Source organism: Mesoplodon bidens (assembly GCF_964165515.1).
Source record: "Mesoplodon bidens genome assembly, chromosome: 10".
In the NCBI taxonomy this organism is placed as follows: Eukaryota; Metazoa; Chordata; class Mammalia; order Artiodactyla; family Ziphiidae; genus Mesoplodon; species Mesoplodon bidens.
In genome coordinates, this window is record NC_138172.1 from 63,811,895 (window position 1) to 63,838,057 (window position 26,163).

A 26,163-nucleotide genomic window follows, 5' to 3' on the forward strand; every position below is an offset into this window, starting at 1 on the left:
AACACTCACACTGCCCAACAAATCAGCTTTTATCCATTCCACATTCTTTTACCTAGTTTGAAAACCAATTTGTTTACTATGATTTGTACCACAAGCCCCCAGTAAATGCTTTCCAAAGAGTAATGGTTGAGAAGAATAAGAATTATGTTTACTAGATACCAATGTTGTGTTAGGGCATTCTTGCAACTTTGAGATTGGAAGAATATTTACTGATGTTTGCAATGCTGTAAAGGGTCTTCTAGAACCCATGAAAAGAACTCAAGAAGAAGATTTGAGACAATCTGATACTAACAGAAGATGAATGATTGTCATTATCAATGGATTCTTAAATCTTTACCCCTTACTAACCTGTCTCACTTAGGTGATTTTATCTGTGTAAGTACCAAACGTTTGTTTTTTGAAGAAGTCCTCCTTTAAGATGATATCCCAGCATGTAGGTGCCAGGGCAATAACTATTAAGTGTCCACATGTGGTGTTTTATGGGAATACATTTGATGCTATTATATTGTTGTCACAAGAATACTTGGCTCTTTAAGCCAGGAATACACATGCTCATAATAAATGATTTTTATGACTTCACATACACAATCATGATACACAGAAAGTATAAAGGAAAGACTGCTTGTTTTATGTAGCTCTGGCACTAACTCCATCCCCAATTATGGGCAACAAGGGGATTGTATGAAGCCAATGAAAGCATAAGGGTGGAAAATGGAAAAGATAACACTGTGCTTTCACATACTGGAGTCTGTGATTTTTCAAATTGTAACAGTATTGTTTTGTTGTTTCATTTCCCTCCATGATCTAAAATGCTCCTTCCTTCTCTAGTGATGCCAAAATGTGAGTTGTCTCACTCATCAATGGCAACTCTTTAATCTTTCCTTTTTGGTTTAGAACAAATGACAAAGGTAGTCATGGATGATTCATAGAATCATGCTCAGAGGCAGTCTTTCCCCTCCCTTAACACCTAAGCCTTTAAGGATAGAGCTGGGAAAAAATGAAGGTAGGGGACAGCTGTTCTGTTGTTTCTGTGGAGGGTTTGGACACTTCAGCATTTCCAGATTATAGCTATGTGAAGCATTTTTTGCAAAATAAAAAGCCAAGCCAAATTTGCTAGTTTTCAGGTCTGCAGACAAAATTTAAACCAGCTGGATTTTATTGGGAACTTTTGCATGCAAGTAAACCTAGTGGTGAAACTCAAGCCAGCATTTGTCTCCACTGGAATGGGCTACATCTTTAGGGAAAACCCCCCTACCCCATGTCGCTTTCCTTAAGGGAGTTTTGAATTTTGAAAGTTCCTAAAAGAAATCTGCCTGGTTACTCCATAGAGTATCTGATTGGAACCTTAGCCAATGAAGATGGAAGGTACAACCAGGTCTGATGTCTCTCTTAGCCAAATCTTCAGAGATGAGAAGTTGTGTGTCTCTCTGAAACCTGATTTTAAATTACTCCAATTAAACCAGCTAATGATTCCCTCCAGACAAGTACTTCCAAACACAAAAGCCAACACACACACATTCACTTAAACTCACACACACACACGTGCCTGGTCAGAGTGGCAAATAATGACTAACTTATTGGATTTGTATATAGCAAAAGTTTCACATCCTACTTTGACTGTGTCTTAAGTGAAAATTACCGTATTCCTCATTAAAAACATGCAATTTTATAGATTTAAACATATAAGGAATAGAAGCAAAGAAACCCATAGGATGATGATTTTTTACTAAGTCTGGGATACATTATTTATAAAGCTATTTAGAATTTGGAAAACAAAGCAATAAAAGGTAATTCAACACTAGAGGAAATCTCTTTTACTCCAAATCTCAACTTAGATCTCTGAAAGAATGAGCATTTTTTCCAAGGGCAAAGAAAGAAAGGATATATGTTTTCATAAGATTTTAGTATAATCATAGGAAGGAAAGTTCTTGGCAGACTACTGGTTTTTTTGATATTAAAAATAAAAAAATCTCTCCAGAGCTGGTCCTATACATAGGCAGCAGGGAGGTTTGCCAAAAAGGTACTGGCCTCAAATATCATGTCACCTAATCCAAGAATATCAGGGCACATCTAATATCAAAGATCATCTATTTCTGTTAAACTGTTACCAAAATTTAATTTGTGAGAAACCTGAGGTCTAGGGTGAGTGTAACTGATTTCCTCCATACCACCTGGGGTATTAGGGATCAAACTTGTTTCCTAAGCTCTTGTTCTTTACATTACAACATACTCCCTTTCCATCAAACACACTTTCAAGGATGCTTTTGTTCTATACACATGTTCCCTGGGAAATGTAACATTTATAATCAATGACAATTATAAATTTCACATCATTACATGGGAGAAGTACATTATGGTTGTGTAAAAATCACAATTTCTGGTGCCCCAAAAGGCCTTGTTTAAATTCTGCCTCTGTTGCCTTCTGTGGAACCTTGAGCAAGTTACTAACTTCTGGCTGCCCCAACTTTTTCTTTGGTGAAAGAGCAAGCATCTCCTTCATCTGTTGCTTATACAAATTAATTAAACAAGACATCAAATGACCAGACTAGTGTTGAATACACAGTAAGCCCTCAATTAGGTCATAAGGCTCCAAGGAAATAAAAGATAAGTAAGCTAGTGTCCATAGCCAGGGGACAGGTTTAAACTGGCAAGCAGTATTTTTAGATGTTTATTAAACCTTCATCGTTCTTTTAAATTATTTTTAAATTTTTATTTTATATTGGAGTATAGTTGATTAATAATGTTGTTAGTTTCAGATGTACAGTCTAAGTGATTCAGTTATACATATACATGTATCTAATCTTTTTCAAATTCTTTTCCCATTTAGGTTATTACAGTATCTTGAAAAGAGTTCCCTGTGCTATACAGTAGGTTCTTGTTGGTTATCTATTTAAATATAGCAGTGAGTACATGTCAATCCCAAACTCTCAATCTATTCCTCTCCCTAAACCTTCATCTTAAAGATATTGTATCTTATATTACTTCAGTTTTCTCCATGTTATTATTTCACATTGTTGAAGTGAATTGTCAAACATATCCATTAAAATGTTCTTTGTAGTTTGTCAAATGGGAGGATTATTTTAAAGCATTGGTCCAGATCCTGACAATCTTAACACCCTGTTGTAGGAATCTGCTTCTGGCTATCAGTCATTCTTTCTGCAGTTTCTTTGAGGCATGTGATAATGAGCTTGGAGAGCACCAACACCTGATAGCCATTGCTTTCTGTAACAAGTGATGTCAATAGAGCCAAATGCACAGGAAAACCTCATCTATAGGCTCCACATCCCTATTCTAAAGATGGTGCCTTCCAGGGCAGCCCCAAGGACACCATCAGAGAGGTTCGAGCATCCCACGTAGTCAAACCTGGAAACTGAGTCTTGCTTACTCACCACTCTCCTTGGGAGGGTGGGCAAATCTAGGGCGAACTTGTAACAGGTCACAAGGATGAAACTGATGGATGATTTTTATATGAAACTGTTTTGCCCATCCCTCCCTCCGTTGCTGGGAACAAAAACTTACATTCTTTGTTACTGATTAACATGGGTGGGCATTCTTGCTGGTTTTGCTTGTTTCTCTCATCTTAACCATAGAAACCCAAGAATTTCCTTTAAGACTGCTGCTTTCTCCCCAGAAGGCAGGAAGGTAGTTTTCAAGACACTAGTCTGTTACCCTCCTCATTTGCTGGCAAATCAATAAATTTCTCTTTCCTTTGTCCTCAAAACCTAGTTCTTGTTACTCTCATTTGGCATCGGGGGGCAAGGACTAATTTGCGATAATGAACTTAGGGAACCTGAGATGTTTCTGTGTGGAGGTTAGTGTGGGAAATATGACTTATTCATATATATTCAGGTTTCATTTTGGAGTTTCAAACAAGTAACCTTATCTAGCTGATCCCCGCCCCCTTCCCCGTGGTTACTCTTCACCTCCAAACACAATTTCACTCAGTTCTGCACTATTTTCTGAATATTGGGTGTTGTGTGCAGTAACTCAAGTGATGACACTGTTCTGAGGTTTTCTGACTTGTGACTTTTATCCTTCACATCAGTGGTTATCACTGTGGACAGTGAAATTGTGGGACCAATGAGACTTCCTCCAGGGATCCATGTTTGCTTTTTCATGTTTATAACATGACAATCTTTGTCCTAATACATCTGGGGTATATTAATAATCTATTCACAATAAGAAACAGGCATCACCTCACCATTCTTTAATCAAAACCAGCACCTCTCTTGCTGTTGACTTGGGATATCTTATCGCATGGGGATAAATGGGAGGTGATGAGATCTTTTGTTCCATTGGCTTGGTAAGCAAACTAAAACACACTTAGGAATCATGATTCTAGGGATGGCATTTTTTTTCCTTTTCTTTTTTTTTTTCTTTTTTTGTTCTGAAACCAATTCCAATGGGCAGGTGATCTGCACACCTACAAGCAATTCTTGGGTCACCAGAGAGGTGTCTTAGTATTCAACTCAATTCGGATACCATCTACCCAGAGATGGCGTCAGATTCCAAAAGTCCTACAAGACTCCACCCCACACATGTCCACATTGTTACTTGTACTTCTGTCCCACTAGCCATAAATGAGAGGTTCCCAGGACTTCTTCCTCAGGCTCAATTAATTTGCTAAGAGTGCCTCACAGAACTCAGAGACACATTTTAGTTACTAGATTGCTGGGTTATTATGAAATGATATAATTCAGGAACAGCCAGATGGAAGAGATGCATAGGGGAAGGTGTAGGGAAAGGGCTCGGCGCTTCCATGCCCTCTCCAGGCATCACTCTCCATCACCTCCATGTGCTCACCAACCTGGAAGCTATAGAAACTCTGTCCTTTTGGGTTTTTATGGAGGCCTCATTACATAAACATGACCAAATTAAATCATTGACCATGGGTGTGATTTTAACCTCCAGTCCCTCTCCCCTCCCTGGAGATTGTGGGGGTGGTGCTGGAAGTTCCAACCCTCTAATCCCTTGGTTGGCTCCCCTGGCCACCATCCCCTTATTCAGATTACCTAAGGGCATTCCCAAAGTCTTCTCATTAACATAACAAAGGACACCTTTATTGCTCTTATCACAGGGTTTTAGGAGCTCTGTGCCAGGAGCAGAGTCCAGGTTGAAGACCAAATACAGTAGAGACCAAACCCTTGTATCTTGGGTCTTACATCTGAGGATTGAAAATATTTGGAAAAAAAATTACAGAAAATTCCAAGAAACAAAACTTGAATTTGATGCACGCTGGTACCATTTTTTTACATAGCATTTCCATTGTATTTACAATTACTTACAAAGCATTTACATTGTTAGGTATTATAAGTAATTGTAAAAAGAAAATAAATAAAAACCAAAAACCTCAATTAAATAGAGTTGGGAGAGTAGGATGGGGAGCTCTCACACGCTATTGCAACAGCAGAGGCCACAAGAAGAAGAAAGACTCCCCTTCTTTCCTGGCAAGGACTCAGCCAATGAAAAGCCATGGAATCTATTTACTCCAGCCCTCCTGACTTCCTTTTCCCCTTCTGTAAAAGCCTTCTCCTTCCCTTGCCATTTGGGAACTTGCATGTGGCTTGCCGTGATTGTAGACCCCAAATTTCAATTTTCTGCTGATCCCTAATAAGCCCATGTTTGTGGAAGAAATATCTGAGTCTATTTGTTTCAGAACAGTATAATCTAGAGTTGATTTAAAGTATATGGGAGGATGTGTGTAGGTTATATGCAAATACTATTGATACACCATTTTAGGCAGGGGACTCAAACATCCATGGATTTTAGATGGAACCAATCCCCTGTAGATACTGAAGGACAGCTATATGTATTGTTTATTCTAATTCACAAGGTCACAGTATCTCAAAACAACCAATGTTGAAGCTCCTCCAATGCAGATAGTGTATGCTTATATAGATGACTCATGTAAGAAAACATTGGTAGACTTTGGCTGACTTCAGAAAAGAATCAATGCAATAAGTACCCCAAGCCAGTGTTCTTGTGGACCATGAAGAGCAAAATGTAGTCACTTATGTCAAAGAAACCTAAAGTGGAGGTGGAAGGCCATTAAGGAAGTGAAACACACATCCAGCCCTGAACGCAACATACTTTTGACCCAGGCATCCTAAGACCACTTGGAACCTGTCTTCTTTACTCCCTAGAGACAACAGTTTAGCAGCCAATCTACTACCAGCAAGTGGCTGAATGCCTGCCGACATCGACCCGTAGTTCCGTAAAAATAACCTATGTAACTTCTCTGGGATACCTTCGTCTGTTGCCTTTATGAACCTGATCATTTTATATTTCCCTCAGAGCACATTTGAGTTGCTACACGAATCAGTGCCTCCAAAACTGCAATGCTTAAGACCGCAAACAAACTATTTTTGTTACTTGCAGTGTTCAGCATTTCTTGGTTGACATTCTTGACACATGGTACCCGGACAGGCTGTATCTGCAACACCTGATGCCCTAATTTCATCTCAGAACTACTTAATCAGAAACTCTGGGTTTGGAACCCAGCAATGTGTTTAACAAGCACTGTAGGTGATTCTCTTGCAGTTAAAGTTTGAGAACCACTTCTCTAAGCCACTATCTCAATAAAAGTTTTAGGAATGATAAGAACATCTGCTTGGAATCTTTCATGACACTATGATGCCTACTGATTACTAGATTGACACAATATACCACGCTGATTAGGTGGATCTGTTTCTTAGTAGCAGACAGGTTACGAGATATGTAAGTTATTTGATATTTATTAAATTATACTTTTTTTTTTTCCTTAAAGGTCTTTGAGAGATTGTCTAGGTCCATGCTACTCAGAGTATGACCCCTGGACCAGCAGCATTAACATCACCTGGGAGTTTGTTAGAAATGCCAATCTCAGGCCTTCACCCAGAACAACTGAATCAGAATCTGCATCTTAACTAGAAACTATGTGATTCTTATACACATTAAAGTTTAAGATCAAATGTCCAATTTCATCATCTGACCTAAAATCATTCAAACATATATTTAAGAAGTCACTTATTCTGAGAAAATATGACACCTTAGAACTTCTGGAAATTAGTCTGTTTCCCACATCATCTGTGTGACATCATAATGGTTATGCAAAAATTATTGATTTGTGTGATTTTCCAAATCCCTCAAAGTCTATAGTAAGAGTTTATATTTGCTGAATTTTACTATTGTTACGGATATTTCTTTACATGAATTAACTGATATAATCTTTGCACTAACATTCTGGATTAGTATTGATTTTCCATTTCACAGACAAGAAATTGAGGCCAAAAGTGAGTAACTCGTTCACAGTTACTTATCCTGTAAATGATGGAGAAATTATCCAAACCAGCATGCTGGTGCCATATTGCCTCTCTAAGACTAGGCTCTAGAATAAGGTCTATTAACACTTCCAAACATGACATCTGACTATTAGAGGCATTGTTGTTGATCATGGTTTTTAACCAAAAAATCAAGGCTGGGGCCAAGGAAGAAGGGAGGTGAAAAAAGCTCTGTGTGTATTTTAGGTTTGAAAGTTAATAAAGGTTTAATGCACTGATTTACCTCTGAGGCCCAGAGCCAAAGAAATATCCAGAATTCTAAGTAGCATAAAAGCCTAGAGTTACAGAGTTTACCATGGGTCTGATTTTTTTACATTGGGTGGTAACTTAAGTCATTCTAAAGAAATGGTTTATTTGTTTTTATTATTCTTTATGTTGCTAACTTATAACACACATGCTGTTCTCTAAAGAGTTCTAAAGAGTTTGCAAATAATGAAAAACAGGTTCCTAAAGGAATAATTTTTAAGGGGAAAAACATACATTTATAAGTGAGTGTCTACGAATTGGATGTACTACAAATTCACCATGGAGCCACTTTAATCCTGAAAATACAAAATACTGGACAATTTAGAGGCTATGTTATAAATATGAATACAGAGTAGAGAAATTATGTTGAATGTTCCTTGGAAAACCAAGAGATATTTTAGCACCTGGACTGAATTTGAAGGAAACTGGACTTGAATTAGAGTTTTGTGTAGGAACCAAGAAAAAGTCAGTGGTTTTGGCTAGATGAAGTGATTTATTTAAAGCCAAAACTTAACATAAAGCTCCTGGAATACCAACCTATACGAATTGGCTATAAGAGAAGGTGGTGTGAGTGTGTGTGTGTGTGTGTGTGTGTTGTGTGTCTGTGTGCATATGTGTGAGCATATGAGGGGGAAAGAGAGAGAGAGAGAGAGAGAGGGAGAGATTTTTGCAATGGAAATGTCTTTCACATTTCACTTCCCTCACTGTTTTATTTATAGTCTATAACCTTACTTTCTCAAACAGCCAGTGACCAGATGATAATAAAAATTAAAACAAGAATTGAAAAAAAGTGAGTTTGAGCCTCTATTAATCCACTTTGCACAGTCTTTAAATTATTTTCCTGAAAATAAGTGTAAAATGTTATGCAGTTTAGGAAAAATATACAAAACTATGTGTTAAGCACTTCTATACCTAAGTGGGTGTGTTTAAAGGACCTTCTATAAGAATGCTCATTAATGGAATGTTACTTTTAGATCAAGACCTTCACTGGAAATAGACAGATGAAATATTGTAAGGCAAGATAAAACAGTGAAATAAATAATCTATCCATTGAACAGAGACAAATATGTAAGACAGTCTTACTGGCAATGTTGATATCTAAGACACAACCTCAATAGACAGATGGGTGAGAAGTGTGGCTACAGGAAGAAATAAAGTTGTAGAAATACTTACTAATCTGAGGGCTCTTTTTCCAAGTTTCTCAAAAGGCTATACCCATGTTTAGGAGTTTTTATATGAATATTTCACAAAAGCCAGGTAGTTTTGTAAATCTATTGGAGACTGTCTTTTCTCATCCTTGTTGCTAACGGACAGGGCTACCTGTATCCTAGAGTTCATTAAGGGGATAACACACATTTAAGAGCAAAAATGTGTTAGAACCAATTGCCTATTTCAGTGTTGACACCACACAAGAATCAACTGTAAAAGAGTTTCCCACTATTCAGACTTTTTGAAAGTAGAACTGTGAAGAGGAAAAGTATTGGAAAATACAAGGAGCCTGAAATGTTTTTATTAAAGTGGGCAGTAGCAGCCCAGTCTTATTAATTCCTGATTCTTTTGCTCAAATATTTGAATTGAAAATTCCAGCTTAAGTGGAAACAGAAATGAGTGAGGCTCTTAATAGGAAAGCTATATTATGAAGAGAGGTCTAATAAGGAGGGAAAGAACAATGGTATTCAGAAGGCAGTGCTGCCATAGAGATAGAGTTGATTCATTGATTCATTCATCCATCCATCCATCCATCCATCCATCCATCCATCCATCCATCCACTCACTGTTTACTGAGTAACTAATGTGTGCCAACTGGGTTTCTAGGCACTGGGGTGAAGCAGGGCAACTTAAGAGCTGTATGGTATTAGTTTTGCCTTTCTGTGCACAGGAGTTTCTCATTCCATGAGAGGTGTGAGCTAAAAGAGGTTCTGGGCTCTCTGGCCAGTGCCTGGGTTTTTCCCACATGTGGAGTAGAGCAGTTGTTCCCAAACTTGGTTGAAAATCAGAAACACCTGGGTGATTTTTTTTTTTAATACAGATTTCTGAGATCTACCTCAGGCCTACTGAATTAGAATAATTGAGGGTAGGATCAAATATCTATATTTTAAACAAAACCTTTAGATATTTCTGAAGGATGAACAGGTTTGAGGGACAAGAATTCCATATCCATCTTCTCAGTACTTTGTGGTTGTCTTTGTGATCATCAGGCTCTTCATGAATAATGAAAAGATTGTTCCTAACAGAGTTGGGGAACCAGCTGTCTTTAGTGAAACATTAATATAGAAACTCCTAAACATGGGTATAGCCTTTGTTAAACATCAGAAAAAGAAACCCAATAGTCCAGTCCTGAATCCAGGGCCAAAAAACAATGGTATCTAAAGTCAGGGTGATTAAAATGTATAGAATATCTGCTATGTAACAGTCAGTTTATACACTTAATCTCATTCAAGCTGTCTGGATGCATATGGCATCTCTGGCAAGCCCTAATAGAAGTACAGCACAGACCCCTTGAATTCTAGAGCAAAGCTCCACCCTCTGTAGGAGAAGCCCATTTGCCATTTAAAATATAGCTCCTAACATGCTGCTGGGTATTAAGAAATTCATTAAGTCATTGGTCCCCAGAAAGGTGAGTACAGGATATCATTGTTAACTAAATGGACAGCTGTCACACCACAGACCCACCTAGATGTGGCCTGAGAGACCAGTGGTGAGGGGACGTCCTCTCCAAGGGAGAGCATGAGCAGTGCTCTTGATTGCCCACTTTGCAGAGACAGACATGGATAGAAGTTAAGACTGGTGGGCAGTGGTAGATTGCTTGATCAGAGAGATGGAAGGAGTATCCTTGAAAGACTGTAGACAAGGGAATGAGGGGAAGAGGCATATGGAAGGTGCTGTGGTAGTAGCACAAAGTGGGCAGATCAGATAGTATGCACCATGGAGTAGGCCCTCAATAACCAGGTCAACTGGTGACCTGCCCAGAGGAGGCCAACCACGCCCTCTTCAGCCACGCAATGCCTGTGCACTGAGCATGTGGTGGCAAGGATGGCAGTCACGCATGGCCCCACAGACTGGACTCCCTCTCCCTCAGGCTGGCCTATCAAAGTTCTGCCAGTGCTGAATGCCAAACAGCCCAGCAACAGCAGAGACCTGTATGGAGCCCACAGTTTGGCAGGTGGGTGGCAGCCTGATGATACCATAACCCTTCCACCCTGAAGAAGGCAGCGATGCATTCCTGCTGGAATTTATACCTATTCTGGGTATGGATTTGCCTTTGCTCCTTACCATCAAATACTTCCTCCAATGCCTAGTCCATCTTTGTGTAGATGCAACCTGACAGTGCTTCCCCTTGGATCTGGCCCTGGACACCTCCTTCTTCCCTCCTCAGTGCTTTTCTGTCCCTGAAGCATGAGATGGACATTAGGCTCCACTCAGCATTTATGTATGTACAATACACAATTTCCAGGGAATCAAGGTTCATGGGGCCACCCCTGAGAAATGGGACACAGAATCCAAAGGATGTCTTTCCTGTCCTGCCATGAAGACAGTTCTGAGATGCATATCTCAAAGCACCTTGGAAGGTCCCAAAAGGAACAGGAACACTTGAAAGAGCTGGAGTGATAGTGTGAGGTGATTCCTCTTGACTGCATTGTACGGAGTTTTACAATAAAGATATGAGCTCACGTAGAAACTGGCTGGTTTTCAAGCAGAGATCAGAGAGATTAAAATGAGGACCCTGTGACATAAAAGCTGACTGTCTTAGGTCCCAAATAGTAAGAGATACGACTGAACAAGATTGTCCAGTCATAAAAGTCCCAGTATTTCTGAGTTAAACAAATTGACTCAGCTATGCAGCAAAAATCAGATTAAGGGGAATACATTTTCACTCAAGTCCATTGTTTAGATTAGCTTAAATCATTGCATAACAGAGAGAGGAATGGGGGTGAAGAAGCCAGGCAACAAGGCAGACTTTGGAACTAGTCAAGAAAACACTTTTTTTATTGTGGATACTGGCACATGGAACTGACTGAAAGCAAATATATTAGAAACCTAACACATTTTAAAGAGATTATGTTGCCAAGGAAGCCACCGGTTGGCTTGCAAAGAGTCTGTGACTGCTAAATGTTAAAGCAACTCACGGTCTCTCAAACCTCGTGAGCAGGATATGGACCCTAAGAGAGCTCCTGTTCCCGAAGGAGGGCATCCTCTCCTCCAGCCTACTGCAGATACAGCTGTGGAGGATGGTGGATAAGGAAAAAGCTTCCAGAGGGCAAGATGGGAGCCTTAAGGGTTGTTCTTCCCAGGTATCTGTCAGAGAGGCTTCAAATGACTACCAGGCAGGATTTCATTACTGGGTGCTATAACTCTCCCTTTTTGCCTTATTTTGAATGGGCGTCTTTATTGATGTTATGCTGTCCCTGTTAATACACCTATAACATGCGTGTATGCGTGTGTGTGTGTGTGTGTGTGTGTGTGTTATTTGTGTTGGAGGGATGGTAGGGAATAACTGCTCTTTCTAGTTCATGGGCTGCCTGTCCACTCCATGGTGCTACATCATCTGGATTGCACATCACCCAAGATCCAGGTCTTTGAGCTAGTGACTGTCCCTGGATGAACATTTGGGAAACACTGGGTCATCTCCCTTGGAGAAAGGGTAAGTACATTCTCTTTGTAGACAGAAGAGTGAAGTAGACATTGGGTGAATTGTGGCAGAGCCTTACTTGTCAATTAATAACCACAGTTGCCTTTTCTTCTGGTTCAAAATTGTACTACAGTTTCCCACCTTTCTTGCAGACAGCTGTGGCCATGTGGTTGAGTCATGGTCAGCAGGACGTGGGTGTAGGTGATGTGCACGGCTTCCACTACCAAACCATAAAATACTCCTCTGTGACTATGTTGCTTTCTGCATTCTGTCTTACCCTCTTTCCAGCTGAGTGGAGAGGGCTTTGAAGTCCGTCATGAGAAAGAGACACACATTGGGAAGAGGCTGGTCCTCTAAATATAGGCTACTATGCAGCCTTTAAAAAGAATAAAGCCATCATATGTGTACAAACTTGCAAATGGGTCCATCATATATTTTTATATTAAAAAGGGAGCTGTAGATCAGGATGTATAGTTTGATTCCATTAAAAAATATCTGTGCGTGTGTGTAAGGGAGAGGGAGGCACTGCTTGAGTGTGTACAAAATGTATAAGGTACGTATATCTTACAAGCCAAAAAAAAAAAAAAAAGTGTTAGAAAGAATGTACACCAATCTTGTAAATGTTGGCTCTCTCTAGAGAATGAGATTGGGGGAAGAATTTAACTTATTTTTGTTCCTATATTTTTTTAATTTTGTTTAAGCTTGTATCCCAATTATAATGTTTTCTGTTCCCTATAAGATTTAATTGAAATAGGTAGTCTCCTTTTATGTATTTATTCTTTTTTAAAAAAAATTCTTCAAAAAGAAGCTGAGCCTTCAGGGGCAGAATGGGTTTATTTCCAAACCTCTTTAAGAGATTTGTCTACAGTTGGCATAAAAAGACAATTTTGCACTAGAAGAAAAGAGAATATTCCTGTCAGCATGTGGTACACACACATCTATAGATTGAATTTTTCAGTGTAGCAGGGAAAGGCAACAGCAATCTCTTAATTCTTTCCATTTCTGTGGTCCTCTCTGTCTTAACCAAGTTTTTTCTCTTCCGTTTCTCTCATGCCTCTCTCGGCTCTAACTGTCAACAATTTACTCTGGGCTGCAGGATGCCAGAGAGAAGTGAGTCTGTGGATGCAGAGGTGTACAGGTGAGTGCAAGTTGGTGGCCAAATACCCAGCGCCTTCAGGATGCTCAGTGCCCAAATGTGGTCCTTCAGACTGGAACCAAGGCACACTCTTCAACATGTTTTCAAAGCTCAGATCTGAGACAAGAATGAAGAGGTTCTGCCTGAGAAGGCTGTGGAGCATCCTGAACCAACACGAGCTTGTTGTCCTCATGGTGTTACAGGCAGGAGAACAGTGTGGGCTGCAGTCAACCAGCCAGGGCTGGGATCCTGCATCCACTGCATCCTGGACATGGAAGCCAAGTGACCCAGCTCACCTCTTAGCTGCCTTTATCTCCCGTGTGAAACTGCAGAAATAGTATTGTCCAGCTCATGGAATGATTAAGGTTAGATGAGGAACGTGACCCCAGATAAGCACTCATTCTAGCAACTCTCTCATTTTTTATAATTATTATAAGACTCTGACTTGGATACATCAAGGTAGATGACCTCCAGATTTGTTTCAAGCAAGTGTTCTTCAAACTTCCGAGAGCAGCACATTACTGAGTCATGAAGTCAATTTAGTAGGTAGTCAGCATTGAAAAAATATAATGCAATCAAATAATAATTTTTAAAAAACCGAAGACACAGCACGTAAAAATCTAATGTCGAATGCATTGCTTACTGTGGTCTGAGGTCAAGTGAGTTTGAAAAACAATGACTTGAAGCCAGACAAAAGTGACAAATGGAAAATTTTCTCCAACTGTCCTCTCTGTTCTATTCAGTTCTGCCCCTTTCAGGTAAAATGAGCAGAAGGTGAAGGGCTTTGGAAACCAGCTGTAATGAGAGCTATTTTTTTTTTTGAGAGGTTGATAAAATGTTCTAATATTTTTTTTAATTTTTATTTTATATTGGAGTATAGTTGATTAACAATGATGTGCTAGATACAGGTGTATTTTGATAAACTGTGAGCATGCTGGGCTGATGTGAAAAGTCAGAGGCAGTGGTTAGAGTTCATTCAAAACTCTCCATGTGCTACTACTTCCCAAGTATATGGGGCAGGGGATGAGGGTTTGTTAGAACTAACGAGGCTAAGGATTTAATTTGTGTTTTTGTCTGAAACTTTTCCTATTAATTCAAGTACTCAGAACCCTGACAGAAGGCCTTTAAGGTTCCTTTAATTCTATAAATGCATCACTTAAAATTCCTACTTTTAGTAAGTAATGTTTGAGGAGAAAACCTCATCATGTTTAGTCTTCCGAAGTGAGTGAAGAAAAGTAAAATCATTTTGAATTTTTATTTTTCTAAAACATTATAGAGTATGTCAATGTTTATGGATTTTTGTGTCCATTTCTACTGTTTCTTCATGAATATATATATGTATTTTTGCTCTATACAGGTAGTCAAATACAATGAAAGCAAAACATAAGAATTATTAAAAACACATGGGAGAAAACCCAGTTTGGAAGTAGAATTAGGTTGCTCGCACTGGCTTTCTTAGGGAATTTATGCTCAAGGAATTGGTTACCACTAACTTGTAGAAACTACATTTTTTTTTTCCGGACACCATTTAATATGGAAAAACCACTTATAAATAATCATGATAGTGTAATTGTATATATTGTTGTTGGTTTAAGTTACTTTATTTGGTATTTCCTTTTGTAATATTATGAGCCACTCATTATAAATACCTTTAGTTCCAACAGAATTAGCCACTAAGTATTAATCAGAGAGGAAGATTATTTAGAAAATATGGCTCAACATATATCATGCGATTTTCCTCTTTTTATCATGATTTCAATTGAAATATGTCTGTAGTGCTAATTATAGAAATTCCAGAGAGAGCTCTGTTGGAATCAAACCATACAGTCTGAGTCATATGTTTATTACCTAATACATAACAAATCACAATTTGATCATATTGGCTAATGTGTATCGCTTTAGTATCTTTAAAGAAAAATAGAACAAAATTTAAAAAATGTGCATATCTGTTTATAGTTAGATAGATATATATAAGATATATACAGATCTATATCTGTCAAAATTTATATAAATATAAAGATTTTTTTGCAGTGAAATGGTAAATGTCTATTATTCCTTCCTGGAAATGGTGCTTGTGGTTTGGTGGTTACACATAGGGGCTTAGGAGCCTGGGATGTTTTTGGACTCACATAGTTGTATGGATTAACCTTGAAGGTAGATGATGGAGAGGTCTTGAATTAGTGTGTGATCACATCGTCAGGCTTTTTCCTAGAAGACTTATAGCCAAATCCCTCTCAACCATTTGTTCCCTTTGAGACTGTAGACAAATTATTTAAATTCCTAAATCTGTTTTCTTATCCCTGAAATACTGTACATATAACTTTAGAAAATGTGTTTTCCATTCCCTCATACCGGTAGATCAGCAGACATATTAAAGACCAAGGGGAGATAACTAAATCCAGGGGTAAATACATTTTACTTAGGTTGGGACAGCCATATAGTAGATTATTAACTGCCCCCTGTTGAATCCAGCTTTGGATATACACATCTTTCTCACTGTGACTATGAGATTGGCCATGTGACTTGTTTTGTCCAGTGGGACACTTGCAAACATAGCAGAAGCTTGAAAAGTACTTGTTCACTGGGGATTAGCTGCTAGGGATGCTGCCATCACCATGAAAGATCCAGGGTCTACTGCTGCAGAGGTCATGTGGAAGAGAACCACACCATCCCAGCCAACAGTCCTTGCTAAACAACACCTGAACAGACTGGCCTCAGTCTCACCAGCAGATGATTGTACCTTCATGAGAGACCCCAAACAAGACCATCAGAAGAACCACCCAACTGAGCCAAGCCCAGTGAGAATCGTGAATAAATAAACAATTATTTCAAGCCACCAAGATTTGGATTGGTTTGTTACTTGCAATAGATACCTGTTACACTCAGTTATCTGGTATGATAAACCTTTTATGCTGTTGATATTGAAGTCAATGTGACATCTAGGAGTGATCATTCACATAAATTAACAACATGTATCACTTGCAGATAAAAGAGTAAATTAGCAAATATGCAAAGCATAATCAGAAAATAAATTTTAAGATTAAAAATATAGAGTTGACTTTGTGACCAAATTTTCTGTGCTGGATTACTACTTTGTGCTGTTTAGGCAAAAACAAGAAATATATTATATGTGTGTGTGTGTATATATATATATGTATATATATATATGTATATATATATAGTTGGGTAACTTACTGAAACATGATTTTCTATGAAGCATATGCTGGAAAATCTTGCACAAGGATTCTTCACTTTGGGTAGTGGTCTTACAGGTGCACTGCACTTGAAGGACTGTCCCAAGGGTACCAATGTAAGCAGCTTTGCAGTCATTACTTCTGGAGCAAGTGAGGTCTTGCTTGCTTAAGGTACTGATACAGGTCTCATCCTCATGGCACTTTCTTATTACATGCTGCCAGCACTTTGCCTGGAGTGTTCTATAGCGCCTCCTAGAAAGAGTCAAGAGATGGAATTAGTCTCTGAATAATATTATTTCACACTAACATGTAGTGTTGCCTCACCTAACAAAAGATTGACATAAAGCAAAATGCCTTCTAGATGCTTCTAAACATAGTTGAAAACTAAGTTTGTACATTCAAACATCCCAACAGAGAGTGTGGAAGAAAACATAGAGAAAACTTGTGAATTATTTTCCTTTTGTGTTGAAAGACAGAGGTTAAGTTTAGGATTCCCTGGATGACTCTTCCTTCACTAATAATTTTATTTCACTGGGAGATGATTTGCAGTAAGAACTCCTTGGGAGATTTTTTAGCAATAATTTCTGAAGCAGAATGTGGTTTTGAGACTAGCATTTGGCCATTGACTCCTACCAAGTGATTTCAGAAAAGTCCCTTGACTTTTCAAGAGAGTTTTCCCACAGGATGGGAGGTACTGTATTCTTTCTCAATATTTCTAGGCAGACTAGTTAGAGTAAACAAAATGCTCTGAGGTTCTCTGGCAGCATGAGCTAATTTAAAGCAAAACATGAGTTTATTTAATGGTCGAGATAATACATTAGAACCATGTCCATTCATAACTTTTCTGACTACATATATCATTCTTGCTGTATTAGCTTTGAATAAAATCTGGATAGTGTACAATAATTTCATATTTGGAACTTTCACAGTAAGAAAATATCTACTTAGTGGAACCAAGAATATTAATCTTCCTATTTATTATGTATAATTATTTTTTTCCTGTCTTGAATATGTCATCATCAAACATGCATGAAAACCCTCTGAGTACATGTCATTTGTCCTGCGCTTATTTGCTTTCATGATGTTACTCTGCTTAAATCCATAAATCACATTATTTTCAATAATCTTGTATTTTAAGTCATCTTAAAGGAATCAGCTTTTAAATAGTGGTAAAATTTAATTAATATATTAAAATTTATATTTAATAAAATACTACAAAGTTTTTGAGCATATAATTCTGAATCCAGAAGAACAAATATGTTCCTTTAATGCAATTAAGGGTTTTATATATAAGATGTCATCTAGATGTAAGCATTGGCAGTATTGGTTGTCATCTATGAGGTTGACAGGTGCCATTTAGTCTTTCTTAAATATATGTTTTACAAAGTTTAAGTTGCATGATTTATCTCCTCATAAAAGTTATTTCATTCAAAAAAGTAGTTGTGAAATTTTGTAAAAATGATGAACTGAAGGATATTTAATTAAAAATTAAAATATTATTAAAATACTTTGGAATACTTACTATCTAAATTATTTGAAAAAATTAAATATGGCAAAATATTTTATATTATAGAAATTTTGTTTTATGTTTGAAATGTTTTGCTGTGTACCTGTTTCATTATCCTTATTTTATCGCTATACTGAAATTTCTTTTTCTGGTTTATTACTTGAACCATTAAGTATTTAAAAGAGTAATTTTTTAAATAGAGTTGATTATTTTGTTTTTAGTTTTGCTATAAGTTTATGGTTATATTGTAAAATGTAAGAGAATATGGTCTGTGTAATTTCTACACACAAAATGTATTACATTTGCCTCTGTGACCTAATATATAGTCATACTTTGTGAATATTCCTTGGCACTTAAATATGTCTATTGTGGAGTTTTGCTTTTAAAAAATAGGTAAAATTTCCTGTAAGCAATTACTTTTTTTCAGTACTTTCTGGAGTTCATACATATGGAAAAACAGTGTATTGTAATTTCCTGTAAATTCCTAAACATTTATAATTGGCAAAATATAATCTTACCTCCCAGCGTGTATCTGTATTGGGCAAATTAATTGAAAAAATAGTTCTTTATATCACTTTCTTTGGCCTTTTCAAATAAACAGAGGAGTTTCAAGACCAATCATGAAAAGAGTAAGCAGGTACAGGGACAGAAGTTGTATTTTAAAATCCAATTGCTCTGCTTTGCCCCATGTATAAGTGCTTCTGCAGGAAAGATCCATGATAAAGTCTTAACATTCTCACTGAAGAAGTTGTTTTTCATTTGGAGATTTTTTTTCTATCTGAATTACATTAAGGATTATTTAATGTAAATACTGGAAATCTCCCTAAGGCAAAATCTGCTTGAGAAAATGACAGAATTTGTCTTTTCATCTTGACAACTAATATTGTATAATATTTCCATCACCTCTATAAAGTGTTCATTCAGAGACTATTTGCACATGGTGAAAAGAAAAAGAAACACAATCCTTACTCCCTGAATTAATATATTAAAAAAACAGGAATTACATAAGAAGAGACATGTATCTGTATATTAAAACACTATAAAAATTAAGAAAGTACAGATATTCAAAAGTGGAGGGAAATGAGATGAAGTCTTTTGAGAGCATATCATGTTCCAGACCCTGGACCAAGCACTTTGGAGAGGTTGTGAAACCCAGGAGTTCTTGTGGAGGAAAATCACCAACTCTGTGTCAGTCAGTCTGAGGAGGTGTTGATGCCAAATAAAGTTCCTGCAAGAGTGTGTGTTTCAGAATCCATCACAGGGCTTCTCAAGAATTGTAGCAGCAGATCCCATCACTTGACATTAAAATATGGTATTTGATAGGGAAACTTAGATATATCATCCTGAGAAAATTGAGTACTAATAATTCAAAGATAATGACGTAGACTATCCGGGGCTCTGGCACTGGAATCAGGTAAAGCTTGGTACCGTCCATGGAGACATCTGGCATTTTTACAGGGATTACTTTAAAAAAAAAAGTGTCCTCTGGCTGGGTAAAATGTTATTTGGTTTCACTGTTAGTGAAGATAGATGATAGACAGTAATATTTTATTTGTGATATGAGAAAAATAGTGCAATCAAATGTTTTTAACACATTTAATTGATTATAGGAGATACCATTATTTTATTACAACTAAAATCACTAAAATCACTTGTTGGCAGTTGTTATTGTTTTAATTTAATACTTTTTTTTTTTTTTTTTTTTGGTCACTGAGCTTAAGATGCATTCCAAACATGTTAGGGATATTAAAATGTACAAAAATTTTGCATCTTTGAATCAATGAAATATAATAGTACACTGAATAAGGATTTTTGAGATATAAATGAGTTTGAAAAATTTTAATTTCATTGTAAAAATATTTTTATTATTAATTTTATTATTCATTCAAGAGAAATAATTAGTAAAACTTAAAATAACTGATAAACATTTGCAGGAAAAGATCCGCAAATAAAACTTTCTTAAGAACTTTGACATTCTATATAAGTTGAAGCAAAAAAAAAAAAAAAGTCAATGCTTTAGCATTCTGCTGAGACCTTTACCCTTTATCTTACAGAATGTGTGTTATAGGGAAGCAGTTCTCTTTTTTTGACAAATGTTTACAAGATCTGCAGCTACTTTGCAAGTTGGAATGACTGACAGTAAAGGTGTGAGGATAGTTAAAAGGAGGAAGGAAAACAGTTCACCAAGAATCAGCCCATTCAGGAAGTGATGTCATTAAATCTCATTTGCCAGTGGTTCAAGCAAGGTGACAAATGTGACAAATCTTGCCCTGAGCTATCACACCTAGCCACTTCTCCACACTAAACGTTTATTTTGACCTTTAAAGAAATTTGCTATATATGGAGTTTTATTCATTTAAATACAATTAAATAAAATAGTCCCTAATAGAAGGTACTGGGCAAACAAATTAATATGAATTTCTTGGGATAATTATCCCAAGAAGAAGCAGAAGCTTCGTCCCAATTAATGCTGGTTGTTAAATAAATCTCCTTTAATGTGATATTATCAATGTTACAGGTAGTTTTGATTCATCAAGTTTACTCAGTATCTTTCTTTCCTCCATCTTCTGACTCATGTCCAAAGAGGCTCACTTAACTGTGGCTTTCTTACCACACAAAAGATCAATTCACCTTGAATATATAAGGAAATGTGTTAACGAAGACCACAGTGAGGAGAAGAGAAAGCGAAGTTGTTGGTTTCAATTTATGGTTTCCAAGAGGAGTTACCTGCAAAGGTAAAGTCTAGTCTCAACTAGCAGCCAGAGTGGAAATTTTAATAATTGAGCACATCATTTACACCTCTGTTCAAAATCTCCCAGTACCACTCTTCTTTCTCTGAGTAAATCCATTCTCCTATTTCTCTTCCCCTTGTGCACTCTACCCTCCTTGCCTGAGATCATGCCACACACATTTCTTACTCAGCCCTGGCTCGTCCTTTTGTTTGGTATCTCTTCTTTCCAATATTTACTGAGACAAGCTCATTTTCTCACGTATTCGACTCTGGTAAAATGTCTCTACTGGGGCCACCCCATTGTATTGCAATTCTTTCACTCTTTTTGCCCATTCACATTTCCCCTTATTGTGTGTGTGTGTGTGTGTGTGTGTGTGTGTGTGTGTGCTCCACAGGGCAGGCATTTTTGTATCTTGTACCCTGATGCCTAAAATAATAGTAAGTGCCTGATAATTATTATTATTATTATTATTATTATTATTATTATTATTATTATTATTATTATTATTATTATTTTGTGATACACGGGCCTCTCACCGTTGTGACCCTTCCCATTGCGGAGCACAGGCTCTGGACGTGCAGACCCAGCAGCCATGGCTCATGGGCCTAGCCGCTCCAGGGCATGTGGGATCTTCCTGGACTGGAGCACGAACCCGTGTCCCCTGCATCAGCAGGCAGACTCTTAATCACTGCACCACCAGGGAAGCCCCTGGTAATTATTTTTTGAATGAACATATACATGACTAACATCATCGCCTCGAGAATTAAGGGTGAGAGGTTGGGAAGAGAAAAAGGGTGCATTCCTGACACCACGGCACACGTGTGTTGGGGAAACCCAAACTCTAGCTCCTTCCTCATTTCCAGCCTAAGACACAAAATATTTATTTTGAAGTTTAAAGAGTCACCTCGTCAAACTTCTATGACATTTAACAGCCTTATATAATCACACGCCCAAAAAACAATAATAAAACTGACATACAAGACAGGTCTGTTAAGCAATTCATGAGTCTCACTTGAATATGAAATTTTAATAATGCTATTTCATGACTACCCAATCCTGACAAACTGAATTGCTTTTATTCCAAAAACATATTCTGCATTTGAATTTTGAAAAGGATACTACACATGTACCATGGATTCAAAACTATGAATTGTCTGGCTTTATTTACATCATGTTGGATGATGGTGGGAACTCTAGCTAATGTAATGAGATCAAGTGTTGGGAATAGACTGTAACAAATAAGGTGCCAAAATCAGAAAGTAAGGTATGCATGTTTTTACTCACCTGCATAATTCATCATTTTGGCAGCTGTGAATTATATCAAGGCAAGTTGGGGCTGGAACTCTGTTCACTGCACATGGCTTGCTGTGAAGAGCTTCTCTGGACTGCTGACAAGGTACGTCAGAAGGAGCACAGTCACAAAAAGCCAACATCTGGGCAGTGTTAAAAGGCATATTTTGATAGAATAACTGGATGGCTGCTTGGCAGTGATTCACATCACACAAGTTTCCATTTGCTGAGCAAGCTTTCAGGTAAAGGGCCAACTGTGTGTTACAGAGCACATCCGCCACACACTCCTCCACCACTTCCAAACAGGACCTGATCCCTCTGATTCCTAAAAGCAATGATATGCCCAGGTCGTGGAAAAGTAAACAAAAAGCTGTACATACAGAATCTGCAAAACACTGTGAGAAGTCCATGAGCAAAATACAATGATGTACCCATATGTTATTTTTGGCAAACTTTCCTTTTTTTTCCCCTTAGAGTTAGTATGAACTTACTGGGACCTGAATAGTGGACTATTTGCATCATCTTTCATCTACACTGGCTACGTATTGTGATCCAGAAGTGATGGGAAGTGTGTAGGGCCAAAACTGAGCTGCAGAAAAAAATTCTTGAGTCCAAGTTTCTCAAATGTAAACAGTAAATCTTCAGAAATTGCATTTCAGCTATATAGCTAATGGTGCGTTCAGTGGCTCGAATCAAAATGTTCTTGTTCTGTTGCACTTTTTATTTGGGGGGGAAAATCTTGACTAAAGGCTGTAGTTATTCCAACATATAAAAATGTTCACATTCTGGAAAACACAGGTATGTGTGAATGCCCCGCCCCCAACACATCCATATACACAAAAAGACCTCAATTTAATTTACGTGATCAAAATATCTATGACATTTAATGAAGACCTAGTCTTTGGTCTTAATTGTAAAATATTCTTCAGCATAACTATGAATAAATGATGGATGGGCAAAACAGATGTCTTGTCACATGAGTGGAAGAAATGCAATGATTTTGTTGCCTTTTTTTTTGTTTTTTAAAAATTATATTTATTTATTTATTTAAAATTTTACTGGAGTATAGTTGATTTGATTTTGTTGCATTTCGTAGTATTAGAATGATAAAAATATCCACACAATTTATTTTGTAATGGCATATCTTTAAGAAGCCTAGTAACTACATTTTAAATTATATTGTCCAGTATTTACAATTCAGATCAAAATAACAATTTATAAACATTACCATGATAAGAAAGAGTAGTTAGATTCCTCTTGAATTTATTATCCTCTTTCATGTTATCTAGAAGGAAAACAAAGAGACTATTTTATTAGTGAACAATGTTCTAAATTTAATAGGAGCATGTGGACTACCTTTATGAGTGAATAATCAAGCAAAAGTACATATAAGCTCATGTACCCCTTATTTAACCCTTGATACACAAAATTAGTGAGGTACAGATGAAGAAAAATAAACCCCTGAAATATCATTCAAGTCAGTTAAACAGCCCTGCTCTGAGTATCCAGTTACTGGAAGATTTAAACAAATGTTAATGACTAGGCCATGTGCTCAGAAGTAAACAAAGAGTCTGTCTGGAGAGAAAGAACAGAAGGAATATTGTCTGAACCAAAAAACTCTTCCCAGTAAGGTCTTAATTAGATTGAAAAGCAATTTAAAGACTATTTCCACCTCTATCTTAGCCTCCCAGGGTTTTTAGGAATTGTAAGTACAGAATTGAAGACTCTCATTGATGGAAGTGAACTTGGTGACCATCTTCTGCTAAAACATTTCATTCCAGAAACATTGGTTGAGAGAGCTGAATCCTAACCACTAGATCACCAAAGGGGAGGGAGAGGGATGGAGCGGGAGTTTGTGGTTGGTAGATGTAAACTGTTACATTTAGAATAGATAAGCAACAAGGTCCTACTGTATAGCACAGGGAACAATATTCAGTATCCTCTGATAAACCATATTGGGAAAGAATATTTTTTAAAAAGAATGTATATATGTGTATAACTGAATCACTTTGTTGTACAGCAGAGATTGACTATACTTCAATTAAAATAATGACGTTTAAAAATCTCATTTAATTGTTCTTTCTTTCAAAGTTCAACTTTATAAAAAAAAAAAGAAAGGAAAAGAAGCACTGGTTGAGTCCCTACTATATACCAGGTGCCATATTGAAGACAAATCGGCAGTCCCTATTGTCAAACCTATTAGGAAATAGAGACACACAAACAAAATCAAAATAAAATAGATGGAGCACTAATAGACATATGCATAAATTGATAGAATAGAATTATCAGATTTTCATTTTAAAATAAAAATTCAATTTTTGCCATTGGCTATTAAGATACTGATTTCTGTTATGGCATAAGTGTCTCTTCATGTTTCAATCTGTCCTGACTTGAGCTGTCTGTCCAAACTCCCTGCCTGCCCATCTACTGCACATATATGATGGTACAATCATAGGAAAATTCTTTTTACCTCCCGGTGTGTCACAGCCTTTCTGGACTCCTTGTTCCATCTGTTCTCATTATACATGTTTTTTCATTTTTCTACTGGTTAATTCTCAGCTCAAGAATCACTGTCTCTTCTGGAACACACTCTCCTGTATTTCTGGGATGTTCCTTCTTCTGTGCTACTATTCCATATTGAATGAAATCCCAATAAGCAAATTTCAGAGAGTTCTACAGCCTTTGTAACATACAAAAGTCTAGGCTAGACCTTCTATGTTAGGTTAATAGCTCTGCTTTGGAACTGTTTGGTATGGCTGTGCCACTGACTAAAACATATTCAAGAAACTGAGTTCACTTATTGTTATGAACTAAATTTTGCCTCCTTCCAAAATTTATATGCTGAAGCCCTAAATCCTGGTGTGGCTGTACTGGGAGATGGTGTCTCTAGGGAAGTAATTAAGATTAAATGAGGTCCTAAGAGTGGGATCCTGATCTGGTATGATTTGTGTCATTGTAAGAAGAGACATTAGTGTGTTTCCTCACTCTTCCCTCTTCACACACCACCCCCCACCCATGGAAATGTCCTGTGAGTACATGGCAAGGAGCCAGGAAATCTACAAGCCAGGAAGACAGCTCTCACCAGAAAATCACCCTGCTGGACTTTGATCTGGAACTTCCAGCCTCCAGAATGATGAGAAAATTAATTTTTGTTGTTGAAGTCACCCAACATCTGGTATTTAACTAGGGCAGCCTAAGCAGACTAATACACTCACAATATGAGTAATTATTACAAAAACAACAAAACAATTCTTTTACCATGGGGAAACAAATTCTATCATGGACCCATGCTATTTATATAATATGAGTAATGCATTATAATAAATTATCTGCACATTAAATCCTAATTCACATTAAATCTTAATCCTAATCCACATTAAATCCTAATGTATGGTGCATACATAGGTATATACACATTTTCTGGAGAATATTTTAAACAGTAGCTTAATTGCTGAAAAGGAGCTAAAGGGCAGTATGTCATGGGAACACAGAAAAACATGCACCTACCAGACCTCCATCTGCATTGTAAGATCATACACATTAAAAAATGCACACTGTTCCTGCTTCTTGATCCATTAATATCAAAATATATGCAGACTCTGATATCTTTTCACCCTGCTACCACTCTCGTCCAAGACACCATGCATTTCTCTGTTGACCTCATTTAGTGACATGGTCTCATTTGCAATCCATCAGTGAATGGCCCCCAGTTTATACCTACAGTACAGATCTCACTTCTATGTGTCATGCAATGAATTTAGATGTCAATTCTATACCTAGAACTGTCTACTTGATCTCTTCACTTGGATATCTAACATTTATCACTTGCCATGTCCCAAACTGAATCCTGACCTCTCCTCTGTCCACACCAAAGCCTCTTCTTCTGTAGTTGTTCCCATGTTAGTCAATGAAAATAATGGCAACCACATCCTTATAACTACTCAGGACAAAAACCTTGGAGTCAGTGTTGATTCCTTTTTTCCCCTTGCAACCCCATATGATCCATTCACATCAAAACATACCGAGAATCTGACAGCTGTCCACACTGGTCCATCACCCATCATTACAAAAGCTTCCTAACTGGTCTTCCTACTTGGGCCTTATTTCTCT

At 37.3% G+C, this 26,163-nt stretch overlaps 1 protein-coding gene across 1 annotated transcript in view; it reads right to left on the reverse strand.

Moving 5' to 3' along the window:
• GFRAL (GDNF family receptor alpha like) overlaps positions 1–26,163 on the reverse strand; it is a gene marked incomplete at both ends in the record, with an annotated part of 57,465 nt that overhangs the window by 15,249 nt on the left and 16,053 nt on the right. The window contains 3 exon segments of the mRNA XM_081247368.1: positions 16,526–16,776; positions 22,048–22,378; positions 23,282–23,338. Of these exon segments, the coding sequence (XP_081103494.1) occupies positions 16,526–16,776; positions 22,048–22,378; positions 23,282–23,338 (639 nt within the window).